At 39.1% G+C, this 22,124-nt stretch overlaps 1 protein-coding gene across 6 annotated transcripts in view; it reads left to right on the forward strand.

Moving 5' to 3' along the window:
* ZNF410 (zinc finger protein 410) overlaps positions 1 to 22,124 on the forward strand; it is a 43,276-nt gene extending 21,152 nt beyond the window's left edge. For 2 of the 6 annotated variants that reach the window (XR_011258349.1, XR_011258348.1), the window contains 10 exons: positions 810 to 1,028; positions 2,235 to 2,426; positions 6,077 to 6,227; positions 6,719 to 6,900; positions 10,975 to 11,064; positions 13,698 to 13,823; positions 14,569 to 14,709; positions 14,989 to 15,193; positions 16,096 to 16,223; positions 21,355 to 22,124. Coding sequence is in view for 4 of the 6 variants with exons in the window: in XM_069597028.1 (XP_069453129.1) it covers positions 810 to 1,028; positions 2,235 to 2,426; positions 6,077 to 6,227; positions 6,719 to 6,900; positions 10,975 to 11,064; positions 13,698 to 13,823; positions 14,569 to 14,709; positions 16,096 to 16,223; positions 21,355 to 21,393 (1,268 nt within the window). In the remaining 2 variants the exon portion in view is untranslated. The remainder of the gene's footprint in view (positions 1 to 809; positions 1,029 to 2,234; positions 2,427 to 6,076; positions 6,228 to 6,718; positions 6,901 to 10,974; positions 11,065 to 13,697; positions 13,824 to 14,568; positions 14,710 to 14,988; positions 15,194 to 16,095; positions 16,224 to 21,354) is intronic. The other 4 variants (XM_069597028.1, XM_069597027.1, XM_069597030.1 and 1 more) reach the window with 2 other exon arrangements.

Below are 22,124 nucleotides of genomic sequence, written 5' to 3' on the forward strand. Positions count from 1 at the left end.
TAGAATAAAACTTACCATTTAACCAATTCAGTGGCATTAAGTTCATTTACTTTGCTGTGCAACTTCATTAGGCTTTACAATGGCAGTGCTGTGCCTAGGCTTCTACTTTATTCCTGTAATCTTATCGGTTATCTCCTTCAAAAAAGAGAAAAATGTAACCTGCATTCTATGAGGATGAATGAAACCCCTGAAAACATTGGATGCTTTAGCATAGTAGTGTAATTCCGCATTATGTTACAATTAGAATCTTTGGAAATTCATCCCCTCCCCTAGAATAAAGCTCTAGAAGCAAGTCTTCTGAATTATTTCTTTACATCTGGTATAAATCCAGAACCCTCATGAAACATGTTGATGATTCTATAGTTTTAATTGTGTTGTAGGCTGTGATTTTTCCCTTAATGACTCACCAGACCTCTCAAATACATGTTATAAAAATTAAAAAGTGACAACTTTTCCCAAGAAAAACAGTTTAAAATTTAAATCCTATTCTTGAGTTAATATTTACTTTGCCTCAAAAAGACAAAGGTCTATAATGTCCAGATGTGGATGGTTTTTTTATTAGTTACTGCCAACCGCCAGAGGAGTCTGCCCCTCACATTTTGATTGATGTCCTTCAGAGCTTTAGCTGCCTTTCACACTCTCTTCTTTTCTCAGGCAGATTTTACATTCATAAAATGAAAATGCTATCTGCTCCTATAAGGGTGTTAGTTTCTAAGTGATGTTACAAGGGTGTTAGGTACTGTGTATCAAAATGGTGAACTCCTTGGAGATAGCTACTACATAAAGCTGTGGTATTTTCCCTTTACTAGATGATACTCCAAGTCATACGAACTCCTCCAAGGAGGTTCCTTCCTCGGCTGTGTTGAGAAGCCTTCAGGTGAATGTGGGTCCAGACGGAGAAGAGACGAGGGCTCAGACTGTACAGAAGTCTCCAGAGTTTTTGTCCACTCCAGAGTCCCCTAGCTTGTTGCAAGATCTACAGCCAAGTGATAGCACTTCTTTTATTCTTCTTAACCTAACAAGAGCAGGTATTCTTTATTTTCTTCTGACCTGTACTCATGCTTAAGAGAAAAACTTGGAGGTGGGGCGGGAGGGTGGGGAGGAATAATTAGTCATACTTAAAATGGAAAGAAGCTATTATTATTTTGGAGAATTGGTGTAGTTTGGTGATCGGTTGAACATATAGAGGAAAAAGGCAGACTCTAAGATGACTTAACATTTTCTTGTTTGGGGGAGTTAAGTGGTATTTTTAGCTAGATGGTGCACACAAGAATAGGAACGGGGGAGAATGATTTTTGCCTGTTGATGTTGAGATTTCAGAGGAACACTTAGGAGGAGAGTTAGAAATAGGAATCCAGAGTTCTAGAGAGGTGTGGTATGAAATAAGTAGTTTTTAGTGCTTACCAGCATTTGGGAGGTATATGAAACAAAGCATGAATTCTTTGATTCAGGAGTAGTCTGGAGCATAAACAGAAATGAGGGCACATCTGGGACCCTGAAAAAAATTTTAAGGGAGTGATAGAAGAATGAGAAGGAGCCAGTAGAGAGAGATCAAGAAAACTGAATGAGAATGATGTGGGGGAAGCCACATTTAATATCTTTTCTTCTGTAAATCATACCAAATACTACAAATTGGGCCAGGGAGATGAGGACTGGGAAGTGTATGTCTGGTGAACTTAACAAGAGCAGTTGTTACTGAGGTAGGAGAGATGGAACCTAGAGTTAAAAGAGGTGGGGAGTGGACAGCAGGTGAGAAAGTAGATACATAAGTTAGAAGTTAAGAAACTTCAAGAAACATGACTTTGAAGGAATAGGTGAGAAGGTGATATTTAGAGTCGTACTTGAGATTTTCTATAAAAAAGAAAAATGTGGGAGAGGTTTGAGCTTAGACAGATTGAAAGGCTGAAAGGGAAGCTGTAAGGTGGCCACTAAGGAGGAATGGGTTTGAAGGTGGAGAGGAGATAACTAAAAGATAGGATTGGATCCTAGAGGTAAGGGTTAGCCGGGTTGCTAGGAAACATACTTTGCCTCTGAAACAGGAGGAGGTAAGATAAAGACTAGTCTCTCAGCTGGGAGTAGAGAGTTGATAACCTAATCTTGGATGAGAACAGAAGCTTAAGGTGAGACGTGAAAGTCTGGAATAGCTGATTCAGGACATGGAGAGTTTCTGAGCCAGGGTCAATCAAAGGGATTACTTGATGGTTAACTTGCATATATCCTCTTGTTTCTTCCAGGTCTGGGCTCTTCAGCCGAACACTTGGTATTTGTACAAGATGAGGCAGAGGATTCAGGGAATGATTTCCTCTCCAGTGAGAGCACAGACAGTAGCATTCCCTGGTTCCTCCGGGTTCAGGAGTTGGCCCATGACAGTTTGATTGCTGCTACTCGGGCACAGCTAGCAAAGAATGCAAAAACCAGCAGCAATGGTGAGACCCCTGTGTTATTTTCCTTTCCAGTATTCTATTCAGAGATTTTGGTAAGACAATGGCTATCTTTTGAGTTACATATAATCCAGATTACTTTATTGATGAGAGCAGAAGGCTAGAAATGTGTAAATTGCTTATCTTATTTTCTATAAAATAATTCAGCCATGACAGGTTCGTATGCAGAATCAACTAACAATTGTCAGCTTTAAATAATGTTACTGAAGCCTTTTTAACGGAAAAAATTTTTTCACAGATCTTGGTGTTATCTTCAGTTAATTTTGTACTATTCTTTATACTTAAGAGATTTTATACCATTATGAAATCAAATGGCTTTATCAATAGACATAAAACTATAAAACAGATAAAAATGAAATTAATATTAAATCAGTGTGGCAGATGGCAGTGTTTCACTGAAACTAAATTGTTGTTCATGGCAGTTTAGCAGTTATCAGCTACCATAGTGCTGCTTTTGGGGGCAGGCAGGGCAGGGAGGGTGGAGCCAGTTCATCAGAAGACTTCTGAATATTCAAATAGGGTATAGTGTGGATTTTCTTGAGTTCAGCATGCCTGTACTGTTTACTCTGGGCCACTTTTTCTCTAGTAATTTTCAAAGTGTGGTCGCTAGGTCATCTGCATCACCAGTGGTTTAGAAATGCACGTTATCAGGTCTCATCTTATTGAATCAGAAACATTTTTAGTTTTTAGTAAGCCCTCATTATAGTTATGATGCATGTTAAAGCTTCAGGACCATGGCTCTATTCAAGCCACTCCTAAACCACTGCAAACCCTTTGCCATAATGTTTTTTGTATTAGATCTGCCTCTGCATTTTCTCATTCACCTGTGACAGTTAAGGTAAGACAACAGATGGTTGAGGTAAGGTACCTACTGTCATTACCACAAACATGATCACTTTCATCTAAGTTGAAATACAGAAATATTTTAATTTTGTATGTGGTACTGTATATCAGGAGTCAGCAAAGGGCCAAATAACCACCTGTTTTATAAAGTTTTATTGGAACACAGGCATGCCTGTTAGTTACAGATTATCTATGGCTGCTACTATGGCAAAGTTGAGTAGCTGTGACAGAAACCGTATGGCCTCAAACCCCATAATATCGTCTGTCTGGCCCTTTACAGAAAAAGTTTACTGATTCCTGCTCTATACAATACTACTTTCACTGAAAATTTTATCCCAAATCCGAAGACCTTACCCACATAACTGTAGAGTCTTTGAAGTGTTTACAGTGTTCTTCACTATGTACAGTATAAGGTGTATTGAATTTCTTTGTCTCTCTTGCTCTTTTGTTTGGGGTAGTGTGCAAAACCAGGTCATAGGACAGTTCCGCAAACAGTGCTTTGTTTTCAAAAACAAAGTAGTTTAGAGAGTACTTCTTTGGGAATCTTTTTAATGATTTAAATACAAGGCAACTCACTCTTCTCTGAAGGAGTCTTTCCCCCATATTTTATGATTTCAGAATTGAATGCACGAAGCCCTGTCACTGGTTTAAATCTCTGGATTAACATGGGTTTTTACCAACCTTTTGTTAGAAGTTAATTAGCTGGAGTTCTGGAGTTACTGGAAAATTTTCTTCATGGTATATGCATTTGTGTGATGTCTGAAATTTACCCATGTTTTGATTAAGCAAACAAAAAAACTGTGGGACAGTATTTAAAAAAAAGTTAATATTAACTAGCAAAAGTCATCTTAGGTTCTGCTCCAACCTGGGAGCAGTTAGTTCTATAGTTAGCATTTGGTGAAGTACAGTAAGGAAAATGTAAGATGGGAAGAAAATAAGATTAATAGATGGGAAAGATACTGCCTTTGATCAACTGTCAGTTTCCAGGAAGTATGGTAGGTATAACACATTATCCTACTCTTGGGTTTTGACAGGGGAAATATGGAAATATGAATCTTACTCCTGAGGTATTTGTAATGGAAAGATAAACTCCATATTTTTATAACAGAATTAAGTGGTTGTGAATGTATTTCTCTAATGATGTCCACAATCAATGCGGACAGTGACTGCAGCCACAAAATTAAATTTCCTTGCTCCTTGAAAGGAAAGTTATAACAAATCTAGATAGTGTATTAAAAAGCAGAGACATCACTTTCCTGACAGAGGTCCATATAGTCAAAGCTATGGTTTTTCCAGTAGTCGTGCATGAATGTGAAAGTTGAATGATATAGAAGACTGAGCACTGCAGAACGGATGCTTTTGAACTGTGATGCTGGAGAAGACTCTGGAGAGTCCCTTGGATAGCAAAGAAATCAAACCAGTCAGTCCTAAAGGAAATCAACCCTAAATATTCATTGGAATGACTGGTGCTGAAGCTGAAGCTTCAGTACTTTGCCCACCTAATGCAAAGAGCCGACTCATTGGAAAAGACCCTGATGCTGGGACAGATTGAGGGCAAGAGGAGGGGTCGACAGAGGATGAGATGGTTGGATGGCATCACCGACTCAATGGACATGAGTTTGGGCAAACTCAGGGAGATAGTAAAGGAGAGGGAAGCCTGGCGTGGTGTAGTTCATGGGGTCACAGAGAGTTGGACATGACTTAGCAACTGAACAATGACAAGTGGTTGTGAGTGTTTTTCTCTGTTGATGTCCAACTGTGTATTGAAGAAAGTGAGAGAAAGGATGCACCACCTGCTAATCTGGAATTTATTTAAAGATTTAGTTAATTAATTTCATTTAAACTTAAGGAAGTCACTGCAGTGTATGTTCCTCTCCTTGCTTCTTTTTATTCTACTGAACAAAAAACTTGATCAGGTACTATCTCTAACTTGTAAAAATATGATTAGAAATTTTAAAATACACTGAGTTTTTGCATTCTTAAATATTTCTTAACTGAGGAGGAGTGGTATAGGTAATGAAAAGGTGATTCTTATTCTCTAGAGTGACAGAAACAGCCAAAGTGACTTCAGGAGATAGAAATCTTAGGCTGGTTGTCTACAAAAGAAATTGCTATTGTAAGTCCATGATTAAGCCAGACTGACTGCTCCTTCTTAAAATACAAGTTTTGATTACCTAAAGGTAATCTTCTGTAGGACTCCACTTCTGGTGTTGCCATACCTGCTTCCTCACCAATGTGTAATGCAAAATAGGTGAATGCAGCTTTTTTTAAAAAAATTAAACCATTTTGGATATTTCTTACATTTGTCAAAGAGGCCTAGTCTCATGGCATTTGGTAGTTCTCTGGAGTAAGGGGATGGGGATGCAGAGCACATTCACTTTCTATTGTTAAGTGATTATACAAAGATTGCTGGGGAAGGTGAAGGTAGATATGTGATTAATGATCACTAGCAATGGCACCCCACTCCAGTACTCTTGCCTGGAAAATTCCATGGACAGAGGAGCCTGGAAGGCTGCAGTCCATGGGGTCGCTGAGGGTGGGACACAACTGAGCGACTTCACTTTCCCTTTTCACTTTCTTGCATTGGAGAAGGAAATGGCAACCCACTCCCATGTTCTTGCCTGGAGAATCCCAGGGACGGGGGAGGCTGGTGGGCTGCTGTCTATGGGGTCGCACAGAGTCGGACACGACTGAAGTGACTTAGCAGCAGCAGCAGCGGTGGTTTTATTGTTTGAACCAAAATATCTGAGGAGAATCCTTCCCTGGATTACAAATATGTGACTCTGTTACAGGAGAAAATGTCCACCTTGGTTCTGGTGATGGGCAACCCAAAGATTCTGGGCCCCTTCCTCAAATGGAGAAGAAGCTCAAGTGTACAGTTGAAGGCTGTGACCGGACATTTGTGTGGCCAGCTCACTTTAAGTACCACCTCAAAACTCATCGGTGAGCAAACCCAAAATTCCATATTTGAAATGTTCCATATCAGGAATGTTGATGTTTCTGAAGGAACTTGACAGAAATCCCCCCACTTGACAGATTAAAGGAAAGCAGGGGCTCCAGCTCACTTGTGGTTAACATGGCTTTTGTTCTTTAATAGAGACATTTGCATTGTCTCATTTACCTTGTTCTTGACAGATATTTAATAAGACATTTGTCACCTAAATGTCTTAGAGCAAGAGTTCTCAAAATCTCATCATAAAACTTAATTTTTGGAGAACTTAATAATACATAAGCTTAAACTCTATTCTGAACCTATGAAATCAATATTTTCAAGAAATAGGGAATCTGTAGTTTTAACAAACTTAAAGTGATTCTCCTACATCCAGATTTGGGATTTACTGTCCGTTTTGAGAGTCAATAGGAGCTTTGACTTGTTCTCTCTAGCAGAGAGCATTTTCAGGCTTTGTTGCTTATGTGATTTTTTTTTCCTGCAGAAACGACCGCTCCTTTATTTGCCCTGCAGCAGGTTGTGGGAAAAGCTTCTATGTACTACAGAGGCTGAAGGTGCACATGAGAACCCACAATGGGGAGAAGCCCTTTGTGTGCCCTGAGTCCAACTGTGGTAAGCAGTTCACTACAGCTGGAAACCTGAAGAACCACCTGCGCATTCACACAGGTGTGTGTAACCTCAGCACTCCTGCAGGCCGTCTGCTGCTTGGCTCAGCGCTTGCTGGCTATCCTTAGTGGGTGAAGATTGGGGTTGTTGCTAGAACTCTGAAGATGAAATTTCTTTTTTTCAGATGCCTCAGGGCACCTCTTCGTGAGAATGAACAGTTTGATTTCTGCCTCTAGTAGCCTTAAACAGAAAGGGGATATAAGGCCTTCTCTAATAACAATGATTTGATGAGATTTGGACAGAAGTGAGTCTTTCCAGATATCCTTGAACATTACATAGTTTTAATTTTGGTCATTAACATTTATTAAGTTACATAAACCACACAGATCCTATTTTAGGCACTATCTGGGGTAAGGTGAGGGGAAGTACAAAAGCTAAAATTAATCCCTGACTTTTGAGTTAACTTTTTTGTTAGAACCTCACAGCCTGAGAAACAGAATGGAAAAGGGTCTTGTTTTGGGGCAAACAGCATGTTAATATCAAAGGAGCAGACTAAAGATACCCTGACTTCTTAATCTAAAAGTTTAAGGGTAACTTTCTGAACCCCTTGACCAAGCTGTACTAACTCTCTTGCCAGAGCTTAATCTTAATCATTAAACCTAAACTACTACCATAGGATGTGTAACTATTCTTCCCACTTTGTTGCTACTTTGTTGCTTCTTCTCTTTCTTTTCCTTGTTTATTCTTGCCTTGCTAAAATGACAGCAGGTACAATAAATGCCATTTAGAAAGTGAAAGCCAAGGTGAAGCCACATGTGTTCTGGGGATTTCCTCTAGATTGACATTACCACTGGGATATGTTTTAGAAAAGAATAGCTCTGTTCTCAGCTCGTTCTTGAAAGGATAAACTATTCTTGCTCCAAGAAAGCAGTTTGAATAAAAGAACAAGAAAAACATCTAGCTGAATAGCTAAGGAAAGTAGAATTCACTATGCCTTATTAAATTCAGTAACCTCTTTATCCTTGTGCCTCTCATCTTTGTAGCATTTGATAAAACTGAACATCATTTATTCAGAGTGTGACCTGATTTTCTCTCTTCATTCTGACTCTTGCTAGCTCTCCCTTGTTAATCCAGTTGTGGACCAATTTCAGAATTTTGAGTTTCTCCCATTTTACTCGATATGGTCTCTTTGCAATCAATCTCAGGCTTCAATTTAATAATTTCTTTTTGGATGCCTCACAGATCTGACTCTCAGTAATTAGCATAGTAATAAAATTAGCATTTATTGAGGCAATTTAATATGTACCAATTTTCAAGGTACCTTCATGCTTTAGATATTGTGTTTATTGATGGAGAAACAGAAGGAACTTGTCCAGTATTATGCAGCTCGGAAATGGTAGAGCTGGGATTTGAATTCTGGTATGACCCCAGAGCTCTTCCAAGTATTTTATTTTTAAGTGCTGACAACGCATTTTATCTCAGATGTCAGAATTGACCTCAACTCTTTTTTAGTAGTAATGGTAGTAATTAAAGCTGCCAGTTTTAGTGGTTTACCATGAAGACTGCTGTGTACCAGGCACTATACTTAATATATTTAACTTGTATTTTTTCATCGAATCCTCAAAATAATCTTTTGAGGTTGTATTATGTTAATTTTATAGATTTTCAAAAAACTAATTCTCAGAGATGTTTAATATTTTCTCCACGCTGATAAATGGTCGTGGCAAGACTGGAACTCAGGATTAACTGGCTCGTGCTCTTTAACCATTCTGCAGCAATGTCTCTTGAACCTCCAGTCTTCTTTATCTCAGCAAAATCACCGTCCTCTCAGTTTCTGAACAGGAAGGCCGTCTCACCTAAGCCAGCTTGATGAAGAGATTTGTGCCACTAGATTCTGGTGAATCGTTTTTGAAATCCTCTTTTTCTAAGGTTCTTGAGTTCATCTTGTTAAACATTTAACCTTATTTATTAACTGGAATTTTCTGTTTTCCTGACATTCTGTCATATATATGAGTGTATTTTTTACTCATTTGGCAACTTTTGGAGTGCATAGCATTCTGAGGTTAGTGTGAGTATACAGATATGCTTTCCAGAAAGTTACAGACCACTGGGAAATCATAAGCCTTAAACTGTGTGGTACAGTCTGAAAGAACGGTGCAGTCAGAGCTGTGCTCCTCCCTCCATTAAGGCCCAGCTCCTGTCTTGTCACCATGCCAGCCTTACTTGCTGAGTTTCCATGTTTCTCCTTTACTCTCTCACACTGTCACACTCATAACAGTTCTGATACCGGATGTGTTTTCCTAAACCAAGCAGTTCTCTGCAACACCAACTGAGCAACTGAATTCTGACACTTAAGATAGTGTCAGATCCCACATGCTCAGCCTCACAAGACTGCCACTTACTTCAGATGTCAGTTTCAACCTCAGTCTGACTTGGCTACAGTTGGAGGTTCCCATGACAACCTCCTCCCCCACTTTGGATTTGATTATTTGCTAGAACAGCTCACCGAAATCAGGGAAACGTGTTACCAGTTTATTAAGTAATAAAGGATATGATAAAGGGTACAGATGAGTAGCCAGATAAAGAAAGAGATGCATGAGGGTGAAGTCCGGAAGAGTCCCAAGCATAGGAGCTTCTGTCCCTGGGGAGTTGGGGTGTGCCACTTTCTTGGCACATAGACCTGTTCACCAGCCCAGAGGCTCTCTGAACTCTGTACTTTTGGGAATTTTATGGAGGTTTCATCACGTAGGCATGATTCATCATTAACCCATTTCCAGGCTGTCTCTCCTCTCTGGAAACTGGAGGTGGAGCTGAAATTTCCAAGCTTCTAATCTAGTGACTAGCCGCCACCTAGGAGCCCACCAAGAGTCATCTCGTTAGAACACCTAGGAATTCCAAGGGGTTAGGAACTCTGTGTCAGGAATCATGATCAAAGACCAAATATTAGAACAGCAGATTATCCTAGTGCTGTCAGCACTGAAAAAATTACACGGGGTTTAGGAGCTCTGTGCTAGGAGCTGGGATCCATGTCTAAATGTTAGAACATAAAATTCTCCAAGCACCCCTGTTTGTACAAAGCGTTTTAAGAGCTTTGTGTCAGGAACCAGAGGCAAAGACCAATATATACTTATTTCACACTTGTCATTTTCTAAACTTGCTCTGGGCACTCTCAGTTTCAAGGAAGGCTGTGTTCATACTAGTTCTTGTGCCTGAAATTTCCTTTCATCCTTGTCACTTTTTAAGAGCAACTTAAATACAGCTTTTTAAAAAAATTTAACCACAATAGGAATTTCTTCCCTTTATAAATACATATAAGCAGTTTTTTATAAAGGAATTTATATTAAAGTTATGAATATGTTTATTTCTCACTGAGTTGTGACCCTTGGGAACTTTGGACTGCATCTCTTATTTTTTCATTTTTATTTTGAAATATAGATTCATGAAGAGTCACAAAAAAAGTACAAAGAATTCTATTTGTGCTTCACCCAGCTTCTGCCCAAAGTGCCATGTAGCCATAGTGCAGTATCAGAGCCAGAAAGTCAGTAGTACTGTCAGGCTTCAGTTTTCACCATGCATCTTTCATTTTTAAAATAACAATAATGTAGAAAATGAGAATTACAGAAAAGCACAAAGAAGAAAGTAAACCATAATACCACTATTGTGATATAAGTACTGTTAACACATTGTAACAGATTTTTCTGTATATCTCTGACTAGACAATTGTTTTTATAAGATGGGGTTATGTAATACCTGTTTTATAAGCTTTAAAAATATGTATTCTTAATCTTAAAACTGAATCTTTAAGAATTGATGTAAGAGCATATACACTTTTCTTGATTTTCTCAGAAGGGATGGTAAGAAGGTGGCTCAGTGCAGCTGGGGCTCAGCCCATGAGGAGGGAGAAGGAGGTATTATGTTCAGAGGCAGCCACTCTAAAGAAAAGGGGGGTGGTGGGGTGGAGCTATGTATCAGAAGATCACTGAGGGGATACCTGCTGGATAGTCCAGTTGAAATATATAGTGTGAATTCAATAAATCAGAGTAAGTGATTGAAAACAGGAATAGATTGGTGGGAAAAGAGAATAAAAGTCATTTCATCAAAAGACTGAGTCTTTATCTCATTTTTTGTCTCTAGGAGAGAAGCCTTTCCTTTGTGAAGCCCAAGGATGTGGCCGTTCCTTTGCTGAGTATTCTAGCCTTCGAAAACATTTGGTGGTTCACTCAGGTATCCATTCATAGATTTCAGGGAAGATGGAGAGCCAAAGGGTAAAAGGTTAGGGTAGTAGTATAAAGAAATCTAAAGAGAAACAGATGCCTTGCTTTCCTCCCTTTCTTGACAGAAATCAAGGCCCTTGATACTTACCTTCAAAGGGTCATATAATCAAGGGGAAAAGAACATAAGTATTATTTTCAGCTGAGCTATTGAACTGCTTTCTGATTGAGACCTTCTCTGAGGAAATCAATAAATTTACTTGGCAGTACACTAGGTACTTCTTCATTACATCAGATATGGTACATGGAGTTATTCAGAGACTTGCCAAGGCAGAAGTGAACTCGAAGTAGAGTGAGATTCTAGAATGGAATCAGGAACTTGTTCAAATGGCTAGCCATGGAAAGCAAAGGGAAGCCAGAATGAGAGGAATGGAGAGAAGGAACTAGAAATTATTTGTCATGAAGACAACAGAGCGGTTCAGTGGCAGCAAGGGAGTTGGAGAGGTATAATGAGTCAGGGATGTGAATTTTAGAGCTGAGATCCTAGGGGTAGAGCAGGGTTTTAGTATGACAAATTCTAAGCAGAGGTAGCAAACTAGTAGTCAGTGGGTTAGATGTGGACTTCCAGGTGTGTTTTGTTTGGCTTATAGAGTGTTTTCATTTTATTGTTCTTTATTTTGTTATGTAAAATTTTGTCAAACTTACATAAAAATAAAGAAAAATACTTTTTTATGTAACAATAATGCCGTTACCATAATCTATCAAAATTAACAATAACACCTTGGTTTTATCTCAGACTCAGTCCATGTTTAATTTTTTTCCAGTTGTCTCAAAGACGTCTTTTAAAGTGGATTTGTTTAAATCAGGACCCAAAAAAGGTCCAGTTGTTGCACTTGACTAGTAAGTCCTGAATATAGATCTGTCTATACTTTCTGATTTTCATGTTCTAGACTTACAGCACAACAGAGTCAGTCAGGTCCTATAGTTCATCTCACATTCTGGATGTGTTGGTTTACCTCATTTTGTGTCATTTAACTTGTTCCCGGTATTTCCTAAAAGGTTCAAAGGTTTTGGCAAGGATATATGATGTGTGATTGTATGTGTTTCATTTTGCATCACCTCAGGAGACGCACAGAGCTTGGTTGTCACAAGTGATCAGTTGGTTCAGGTGGTTAACACCTTAATCCCCTCATTGTAACGTTCCCTTGCAACCTTTTGGCTTATGATTTCATCTTTGATTTTTTTTTTTTTAATTTTAAAATCTTTAATTCTTACATGCGTTCCCAAACATGACCCCTTCCCAACATCTTTGAATATGCCTAAATTTGTTACTTCATTGGGGTTATAAGATGTTAATTTTTCTAATTTTGTTATTCACATTTGTTAGCTGGAATTATTCTATATAATAGATATCTATTGACTAGGATTATTTGGTAATTTGCACATGAAAGGATAAATATGTAATTCTTTTAACTGAGTTTTCAGAATAAGAAGTTGGTGCTCTGATTACTTTTAGTAGTATTATTTTCACTGCTTTTTCTTTCTCTTTTGATAGTATTATTTTGAATTCATGTGTTTCTGTATGTTCACTATATTTCAGTCTGTTATAGTTATTTTAAAAAATTAATTAATTTGGCTGCACCACATCTTAGCATGCAGTCTTCGATCTTCACTGCAGTATATGGGATCTTTAGCTGTTGTATGTGAACTCTTAGTTGCGGCATGTGGAATGTAGTTCCCCGACCAGGGACTGAACCAGACCCCCTGCATTGGGAGCTCGAAATCTTAGCCACTGGACCACCGGGGAAGTCCCCATTATAGTTACTTTTTAACAGCTTTTGGACCTATAATGTGTATACCTTAAAATTCACCTATTGTAAATATACACATCAGTGATTTTTTAGACAATATATAGGATTACAGTCATCCTCACAATCCAGTTATAGAACACTTGTATCACACCAGAAGTTCCTTTGTGCCCCTTTGCGGTCAGTTCCTCCTCCCACCCCACATCCAGGCAATCATTGACCAGCTTTTGGCCTCTATAGATTTTGTCTCTTCTGGAAATTTCCTGGTCATTTCACTTAGTTTTTGCTATCTACTACTAAGACGTAGGCCAAGAGTCTTTGACGCTGCCCTAGGTGTGGTTGTCAGGGTAGGTAAAATGGAGGTGGAGGGTTTCAGACTTGAGGACATACGGGATGGTTCAGATCATTGTGTACAAGAACGACCAGTGTGAATGTTGAAGGCTGAGAGTTGTGGCAGGAAATGAGATAAAGGTGTATGATGAATCTAGGGTTGGAATCCTTGAGGATAGTACATGTCCTTGAGGTTCATGGAAGACTATATCTGAAAGGAGTAGGAAATGTTCTGTGTCTGCCATGATCTTATACCAGAGAGGTGGTTTTGTGGAAGCAGCAGACCAGTGGGTCTGGAGAGCCTCGGAGGCTGGGAGCAGTGAGTATGCTAAGCCCACCTGGTGGCTTCCAGCCTTCCCCCAGGGACTAACAGTTGAGAGCCTGGGGAATGCGAAAAGGAGCAGCCTCTTCATGTTTAGTTTGACATCCTCTGGGCTTCTCCATCTAGGGCTTGAGTCCATTCTCTTGCTGTCAGAAATGTACCCTGTCTTTTCGGTCTGTGTTTCAGGAGAGAAGCCACATCAATGTCAAGTCTGTGGGAAGACCTTCTCTCAGAGTGGGAGCAGGAATGTGCACATGAGAAAGCATCACTTGCAGATGGGAGCAGCTGGGAGTCAAGAGCAGGAACCAGCTGGTAAGGAGAAGAAGGTAGAGGGAGGGCTATATTTTGGGGGTTCAAAGAGGCAAATAACTGGCCTGTCTAATATGGGAATTTTCTGTTTTGGGTAGAGAGACTGGTTTCATTTGGTAGACTAGTGGTTTCCAAATTTAGCTGTACAGTAAAATTGTTTGCAGGTTTTTAAAACGTACATTTTATATTGCTTATCTACCCCTCCCATCTAGCAACACCAAACAACCTGATAAATGAGATTCCTTGGGAGTAAAACCCCAGAGTCTATAGTTTTAAAAGTTCCTCTAGCAAATTTGGTGGTAACTGGTGCTGATGCATGAACTAGCACTTGTGTGTCACTGTGGTGAAGATTTCTGTATGACAGTAGTTTAAGCATTTTTTACTTATCAGTTATGACTCCCTTTTTTTTACCCTAACTTAAATTTGATAATACATTTTATTGTTACTCCTTTCCATGTCTTTCCTTAATCATTCTATTCTGAATACTCGTTTTTAGGGATGCACCCATCCTATTTCGTATGTTAATTATCCAGATGCTGATCACAAATAAGGGTATTTATCCATGAGGCTGATTTCTTCCCTTCTAGGTTTATTTTTGCTTCCCAAATGTAAGTGAAATAGGAGGTGACATCCGAGATACAAGTTAACTTTTAGTTCTGAAAGAAAAGGCCAGCTTCCCCTGAAGGAAAATGGGGACCAGGCACAGCCTTGAGTGCTGTATGTCTCTCACATCCTATTCTCTGTGCAGCTGAGCCACTAATGGGCAGTAGTTTGCTTGAAGAGGCTTCAGTAACCAGTAAAAACCTGGTGTCTATGAATTCTCAGCCCAGCCTTGGTGGAGAGTCCTTGAACCTACCAAATACCAATTCTATCCTAGGAGTTGATGATGGTAAGACTTTCAACTCGCCTTTATTTGGGGAAACTGGCTGCAACTAGGGACTAAGGAATGGGGTTGTCTCTGAAATGGAGGTTTTAATTAATTTCATTTCTTGTGAGTAGAAATGGCATGATTACCATTTGTGTTGTCTCTGAAGTGGATAAGTGAATATTTAAGAAAAAATTTTTTTCATTGAAAAGATAATGTAACAAAAGAATTAAAAGTTTTAAGAAGAAAATTATCCATAATCCTAGCATCCTAGCCCAACTATTTCTATCTTTCCTATTGCAGTTATGGAAGAACTTAACTTTTAAAACATTTAAACAGAACATAACCAGGTTTTACAGAGGAGAATTAAAGCAATTTTTCCATACCTTCAAAAGCCATATCTTCTGGAGAAAAGAAAGGGCTCTGTAGGAAACAGTTGCTCCTCTCTGGTATAGAAAGTTCACCCAAGTTACACAGGCCAGGCCCTCTTCTCTGAAAAACTTAACAGGTGAGGTCAGCATGCATTTATTCAGTGCCTACTTGTGTACCTGGCACCATGGGAAAGATAAAAGTAGAAGACAGGGACCTTAAAATCTAGTTGAAAAGTCAAAACTTACATTTGGGAAACAACGCTGAGTGAGTAGAAGGTAGTGTTTTAAGCAAACATTAAGTTATGTGGTATCCTGGAAGAGCAATGTAAACTAGAAAACCCCTCTTAATTTATTTGAGAGCTAAGTGGTTTATGTGTAAGCTGTTTGCAGAAGATCTTCATGGTGATTCTGCTGATAAACATTTAATAAGTCAGATCCTGTGTTTTCCTTACTCATACCCCAGTCAGTTTTGGGTATAAAGACCATATTTGTATAACTTACATATGGAGCGTACAAGGCCCAGAGTGTGCTTCCACAATAAGCCTCTTCTGTTTCATAAATGATACTGAAGCATGAGGCATAGAAATGGCATGGAGCTCCTTAGCCAGCCTTAAGGAAGATCTCAGAGGAGGAAGAGACAATGAGTAGGAACCTTGGAGCCAGGTTTAAGCACTTGACCAGCACCTACTGTGCTGTTTCCATTACTGGTGACTGCTTTGCTGGTTGGCTCTGGGTCCCTGATTCATATGCAGTTTAATCCAGTTAATAGTGCTGAAGCCACATTACTCAAAATTCGTGTATTGAGAAATGGTCAGCAGTTACATCAAGATTCTTTACCTTTTCTTCCCATCTCCCTTTTGTAATACTTTCCAAATTCACTGATAATGATAATCAGGCAGGAATTAATTTGGAAGAAACAGGAATGTGGGATTCAGTTTTTTAGGGAACAGCTTTGAGAGTTCTTAAGGAGGGACTTGCTGATGAAGGTAGGGAAACCTTTGGATTCACTTTGCACTAAAACCTCGTTCTGCCGTTTCAGAGGTGCTTGCTGAAGGATCCCCACGCCCCCTGTCTTCAGTGCCTGATGTGACCCATCACCTGGTGGCCATGCAGTCAGGGAGGCAGTCGTTCGAGGTTTCTGTCTTAACTGCTGTAAATCCACAGGAGGTAAAGCTGTCTCTTGCCCTTTGTTTCTGTGGAGAGTAAGGTGCGGACTGATTGGGGGTCTACTTCAGAGGATCTGAAAAACATTCTTGTTTCCCTTTCCTGGAGACTTTGACTAGAGTATCTTCCTTTAAGCTAACCTGAACGTTAGGGTCTCCTGAATTGAGAAATTGGTCATTCACATCTGGGGCGCTCAACTTAGTTTCCTTGTTACACATGCCCTAATATATCATTCATTTTGCCAGAGTTGTTTGTCTGGGAGATAACCAGGCTGAACCAACTGAGCATATGGGAATGTGTCCACTTGTTTGTTGAGTAAGAACTATTATCTAAATCAAAGAGGGCTTTTAGGTTGATTCTAAGCACCCCTTACTCTATTTGTTTGGTTCTAATCCAGAAAACAGAATGAAAACCAGTCGGGCTTCTAGAATCTTCTGATTGTCCTTTTACTGGCCTTGTGTTGTGGAGGTAGATGACTTCATCATGAGCTTATTTTATATGCACATGCTTTTCCCAAAGCCTTTATATCCTGGCTTTGGCATTAGAGTATCTCTTACTTTTCATTATAACCTTTAGACCACAGTCCACCATTACAGCGTCTATTTGAGTAGTCGTAATTTTTCTGTAATATTTCTGAGGATACCCAAGTTCACAAGGCTCTGAGCATGCTGTTTTTGCCAGAACCCTTCCTTTTATTTATCATTGTGACCCATTGTTTCATTGTTGCTTATGTTATATTGAAAGCTTTTGTTATTTGTTATCATTGGTTCTTTCCTAAGTCTCCTTCTCCTGGTGACTGTTTTGAAACATGTCTCAAGTGGAGCCTTGCTTTATTTTTTCCTTGCTTCATATATCTGTCTAAAATTTTTTTTATGGAAGTTTTCAAAACTTTCACCGAGTAAGAGATTAGTATAATGAACCCAGGTAGGTATCAACCCATCTTCAACAATTAACTGTCTACTATTCTTGTCACTCCCCTCCTACTGTTTGCTGTTGATGTTTTTATTTATACTGGAGTATTTTAAATCAGATCACAGACATTTCACCTGTAAATATTTCAGTATATACCTCTAACAGATAAAGTTTTTCATAATTATATCTGTATCATACCCAGTAAAATTAACAACAATTTATTGGTATCTGCTGATATTTAGCCTTTTAAATTTTTTCTCAGAAATATCTTTTTATGGTTGGTTGATTTGAATTAGGATTCAAACAAAGCCTATATATTGCATTTGATTAATAATTATTTTTTTATTTCTAATAGGCCACCCCTCTTTTTTTCAGTATAGCTATCTATTTAAGGAATTGGATTATTTGTCTTGTATAATTTCCCACATTTTTATTTTAGCTGATTGACTCCCTTTGTTGCTTGATACACTTCTCTATCCACAGATATCCTGGAAACTGGTAGTTACATTTAGGGGCTTGATTAGGTTTTTGTTTGTTTTTCCCTTGGCAAGAATATTTTGTTGGTGGTTCTCTTACTTCCTACTAGGTTTCATCAGGAGAGACATGATATTCAGTTGTTCTCTTACAGATCTCAAGATTGACCAGTGGGTTATGTAAAAGCTTTAGCAACCATTACTTATCATGGCCTAGATCTCTTTTTTCATTAGGGCTTAAACAGTGATATCCTGATTCTCTTTTTTCCTTCTGCTTTTATTAACTATGATTCTTCTATAAAAGAAATACCTTCATTAACTATTGGGTTGAATAGTTCAGGAAAATCATTTCCTTCTCTTTGTACTTAGTATAAATTACTTGACATACAAATCCACAACACTCAGTGTTTTCTTTTTTGAAATGTTTGAAACTTTGGAGCTTTTCTCTCCCATACACTAAATACCTTTTTTAATTGAAGCACTCCGTATTACCCCAAATAAATGCCAAATGTATGAAGACTTAATTCATTCAACAGATACTAATATATGTATCTTTAAATATTTCAGTATATACCTCTAACAGATAAATAGTTTTTCATAATTATATTTTTACCATACCCAATAAAATTAACAACAATTTATTGATATCCTCTGATACTTAGCACAAGGCACCCAGCTGGGTACTAGTTATATAGTAGTAAATACAATCTCTGCCTCAAAGAGTTTATAGTCAGAGTTAGGACCTCTACCTTTTATAACTCCATAGTTATATAAATGATGGCCCTGCAGTTGTGCTGTGTAGAGAGTTTAGAATGGGAAGGGCAACAGGTCAATAACCAGCAGATTTTATTCAGGGTAGTCGTGCTAGTCTTGGGGGAAGTCATGGAATAAATTTTGGAGCTTAAGTTGAGACCTGAGGGATGAATAGCAATCATCTTGATGGAGATGTGGGAGGGATTTGGAAGAAATTGAACAGGTATAAAGGCAGCAGTATATACAAAGGCAGAAGGTGAGAGGGAGCATGCCCAGCTATGGAACCACAACGGGTTGAGTGTAATGGACTTGGAATGGAGAGAAAGGTGTGGAATGGAAAAATGAGAGCAGGAAAGACAAACTGGTTCCTCTCTTGGGAGGGTCTTACAGGACATGATTTTATCCTGGGGGCACTGGGGAGACATGACATGTTTTTAAATGGGGTATGACATGGTCAGTTTTGTGTATGCATGAAGTCCAATAATAGTACATTTGTTCTCTTGAACATGGAATTGGCTTCAAAGTGTCCTTGTCTGGGTGATGCTCACTGACAGCCTCAGGCAGACACAATAACACAAACTGCCTTAAAAAAGGAAAAGAAAACTTGGCCTTCACCCCAGGAGAACACAAGGGCCTATAATGGAAGCCTCAGACGCTTAATTGTGGATGCCACCAGAGGGACGTGCCATTCTTAGATGCAGCTGAACATCCTGCATGATCACGTGTTCCTCATGGATCCTTCAGTTCAGTTCAGTTCAGTTCAGTTCAGTTGCTCAGTTGTGTCCGACTTTTTGAGACCCCATGAATTGTAGCACACCAGGCCTCCCTGTCCATCACCATCTCCCGGAGTTCACTCAGACTCACGTCCATCGAGTCCGTGATGCCATCCAGCCATCTCATCCTGGGTCGTCCCCTTCTCCTGCCCCCAATCTCTCCCAGCATCAGAGACTTTTCCAGTGAGTCAACTCTTCGCATGAGGTGGCCAAAGTACTGGAGTTTCAGCTTTAGTATCATTCCTTCCAAAGAAATCCCAGGGTTGATCTCCTTCAGAATGGACTGGTTGGATCTCCTTGCAGTCCAAGGGACCCTCAGGAGTCTTCTCCAACACCACAGTTCAAACGCATCAATTCTTCGGTGCTCAGCCTTCTTCACAGTCCAACTCTCACATGCATACATGACCACAGGAAAAACCATAGCCTTGACTAGACGGACCTTCGTCGGCAAAGTAATGTCTCTGCTTTTGAATATACTATCTAGGTTGGTCATAACTTTTCTTCCAAGGAGTGTGTATACAAATATAGCTTCTGTCTGAGCCTCACTTATTTTATTTTCCTTTACCCTACCACTGTTATTTTCCTGTCATCAAGGCATTTCCATTGCTTATCCCCTCCTTTTCCTTCTCAAGGTAAGCTTGTCACATTCTCCAGTACCTTTCATTTTTTTTCAAGCTGTCAGCCCCCAAAGGCTCCAGGCTTCATCTTCTTCCTCATCCAGGGTCTAGCTACTAACTGACTTTTCTACCAGTGAATGAGGAGTATTGATTCCTTAGGGATTATTCTCAGATGCCAGAGCAAGAGAAGGCAGGAGCAAACCTTAAAACAACACATAGCCATTCCAAATTGTTTCTTAAAGATCACCATGCATTGTAGATCAGACCTGTAAGAATCTATTGATGGACTTCTAATTGGACCCCTGTAAATATGCTCTAAAAATAAAGATAACTTATCAAGAATATCAGAGAACAACCAAGTCAAGTATCAGAAATTATCATGGAAAATAGATGAACTACAAATGAACTCTTGCTCAGATGGTTCAGATTGGACAGTTTTGATTTTCCTTCAGGGTGGCCAGGTCTTCTGAGAATTAGAGGGTTCACTGTGTAGGCCCAGCAGAGACCCAAGGGCTTTTGACCTCTTATGGACTAACGGTCATCCCAAATGGGGTTCTGTAGCCCCACTGAGTTTACATTCTTGAACTTAAGAACCAGTATAAATGATTGCTAGCTAGCTTTGACTTTATCTTAGAATATTTCCCAATTTAAAAAGGAGGAAAACAGAAATGACCAATCGTTTAACATTTCTCAAAAGTGCCATTGCAAAGTTTGAGTGCAAACATGTGGCTATTGGTCTAGATTAAATACATACTATTCTTACCATTCTCTACCACATACCATTTTCTACCACACAGCATCAAATCAGATCTGTAGTTTCTTTCTCTAAGTTTTATGCTTTTCTTTAAATTTCTTTAACTTCCATACCATTACATCCTACTATGTAAATTACCTTCATCTAAATTAAGATCACCAAATATATCTCCAGCTCAAATTTTATTTGATTAGATTTTATAACAAGCTCAGTGTTTATCCTGTTTTCACTGTATTATTCCCATCTCATTTTGTTTTCATAATAAAATAGAACCCAGTTTCATCATTTATTATACAAAACCACTTTACAGTAGGAACCCTGGGTTTAGAGTAGAATGTTCACCCCATTGGAGATTCTCAGGCTTGTCTTCCTCATCACAGGAAAGGTATTTTAAGGCCAGGAAATCTCTGATTTTTCATGACTGGGTTGTAGTTTTCATGCAGAACCCCATTCCTTTTATTTCTACTTGAACCTGCAGCCTTTGGTTAACTGACTGTGGTTTAACAGTACCTTGGTTAACTGATTGATATAAGATTTTTGGTTCCACCAGTTCTGATTTGCCTGACTAGTGAGTGTGATTGCACAAATAATTTGGCTTATAGAATATTATTATTATTATCAAGATATCTTACTGCCATAGTGGAAATGATAGCAACAAGTGGTCAAAGTGCTGTCCTAAGGTTAGTGTATAAAATGAGATCTATCAGTCTATGCATGTCTCTTGGAACTAGCTGTCCCTGACTCACCATTGTAGTGTATTCCCCACCCCCAGTTGTAAACCTTTCACTTAGTATGAGTTTTTTCCTATTATTCACTGGTAACTATTCCAGATTTGTTTTTAATCTCTTACAGTTACTAAACCAAGGAGATTTAACTGAAAGACGGACATGAGCCATGGGTGCTGACTCCTGGAAGAGCAGCTTTGTCTGATCCCAGAGTGCATTCAGTGGGAACAGGATGCTTATGGCTCACAATTTGCCAGAACCAAAACAAAAAAGGACCCCACTTTGCCTCTGTTCATCTTTTCTGGCCTAGAAGATGAATGTAGGAGAGCTTCTCTTCAGTTACCATCTGATGCAGACATGGAAGAAAGCAGTGAATATGGGCTGGGTAACTGGACCTACCTCTCTTCCCACTGCACAGTTTTGGGATAGACTTCTCCCAAAAGTGAGTTTGATTACGTGTTGGCTGCGGTTTCTCAGTAAGACTGTTGAGGGGAGGTTTTCCTTTGAAGAGTTTTCATCCCAGACTGAGCTGTCTTTTCACTTGGGTGAACTAAATCCTGCCACCAACCATAAAACTTCACCAAGAAGTTCAGCTTTCAAGATGCCTTGTTGCTTTGGAGAAGGGTATGATGTCAGTCCTGTTGTGACATTCTCCCTTTAGCAACCTGAGTAAGAGACTCTCCGCCACTGGGCTGCAAAAAAATAAATTACTTGAATCCCTGCTTGGCCCAAGCTGAGGTACTATCTTGCCCTAATCACCTCTACTTGGCCACTTTGCTTTCTTTGTTTATGGAACATACAGTAGCATGTTAAGAGGTTGTTTTGGTTTTTTTTAAGTTAAAAATCATGATTCAGAGCTTCAATTGTTTTTCCTTGAAATAAAACAACTGGTCAGTT

Source organism: Ovis canadensis, chromosome 7 (genome assembly GCF_042477335.2).
Source record: "Ovis canadensis isolate MfBH-ARS-UI-01 breed Bighorn chromosome 7, ARS-UI_OviCan_v2, whole genome shotgun sequence".
Taxonomy (NCBI): domain Eukaryota; kingdom Metazoa; phylum Chordata; class Mammalia; order Artiodactyla; family Bovidae; genus Ovis; species Ovis canadensis.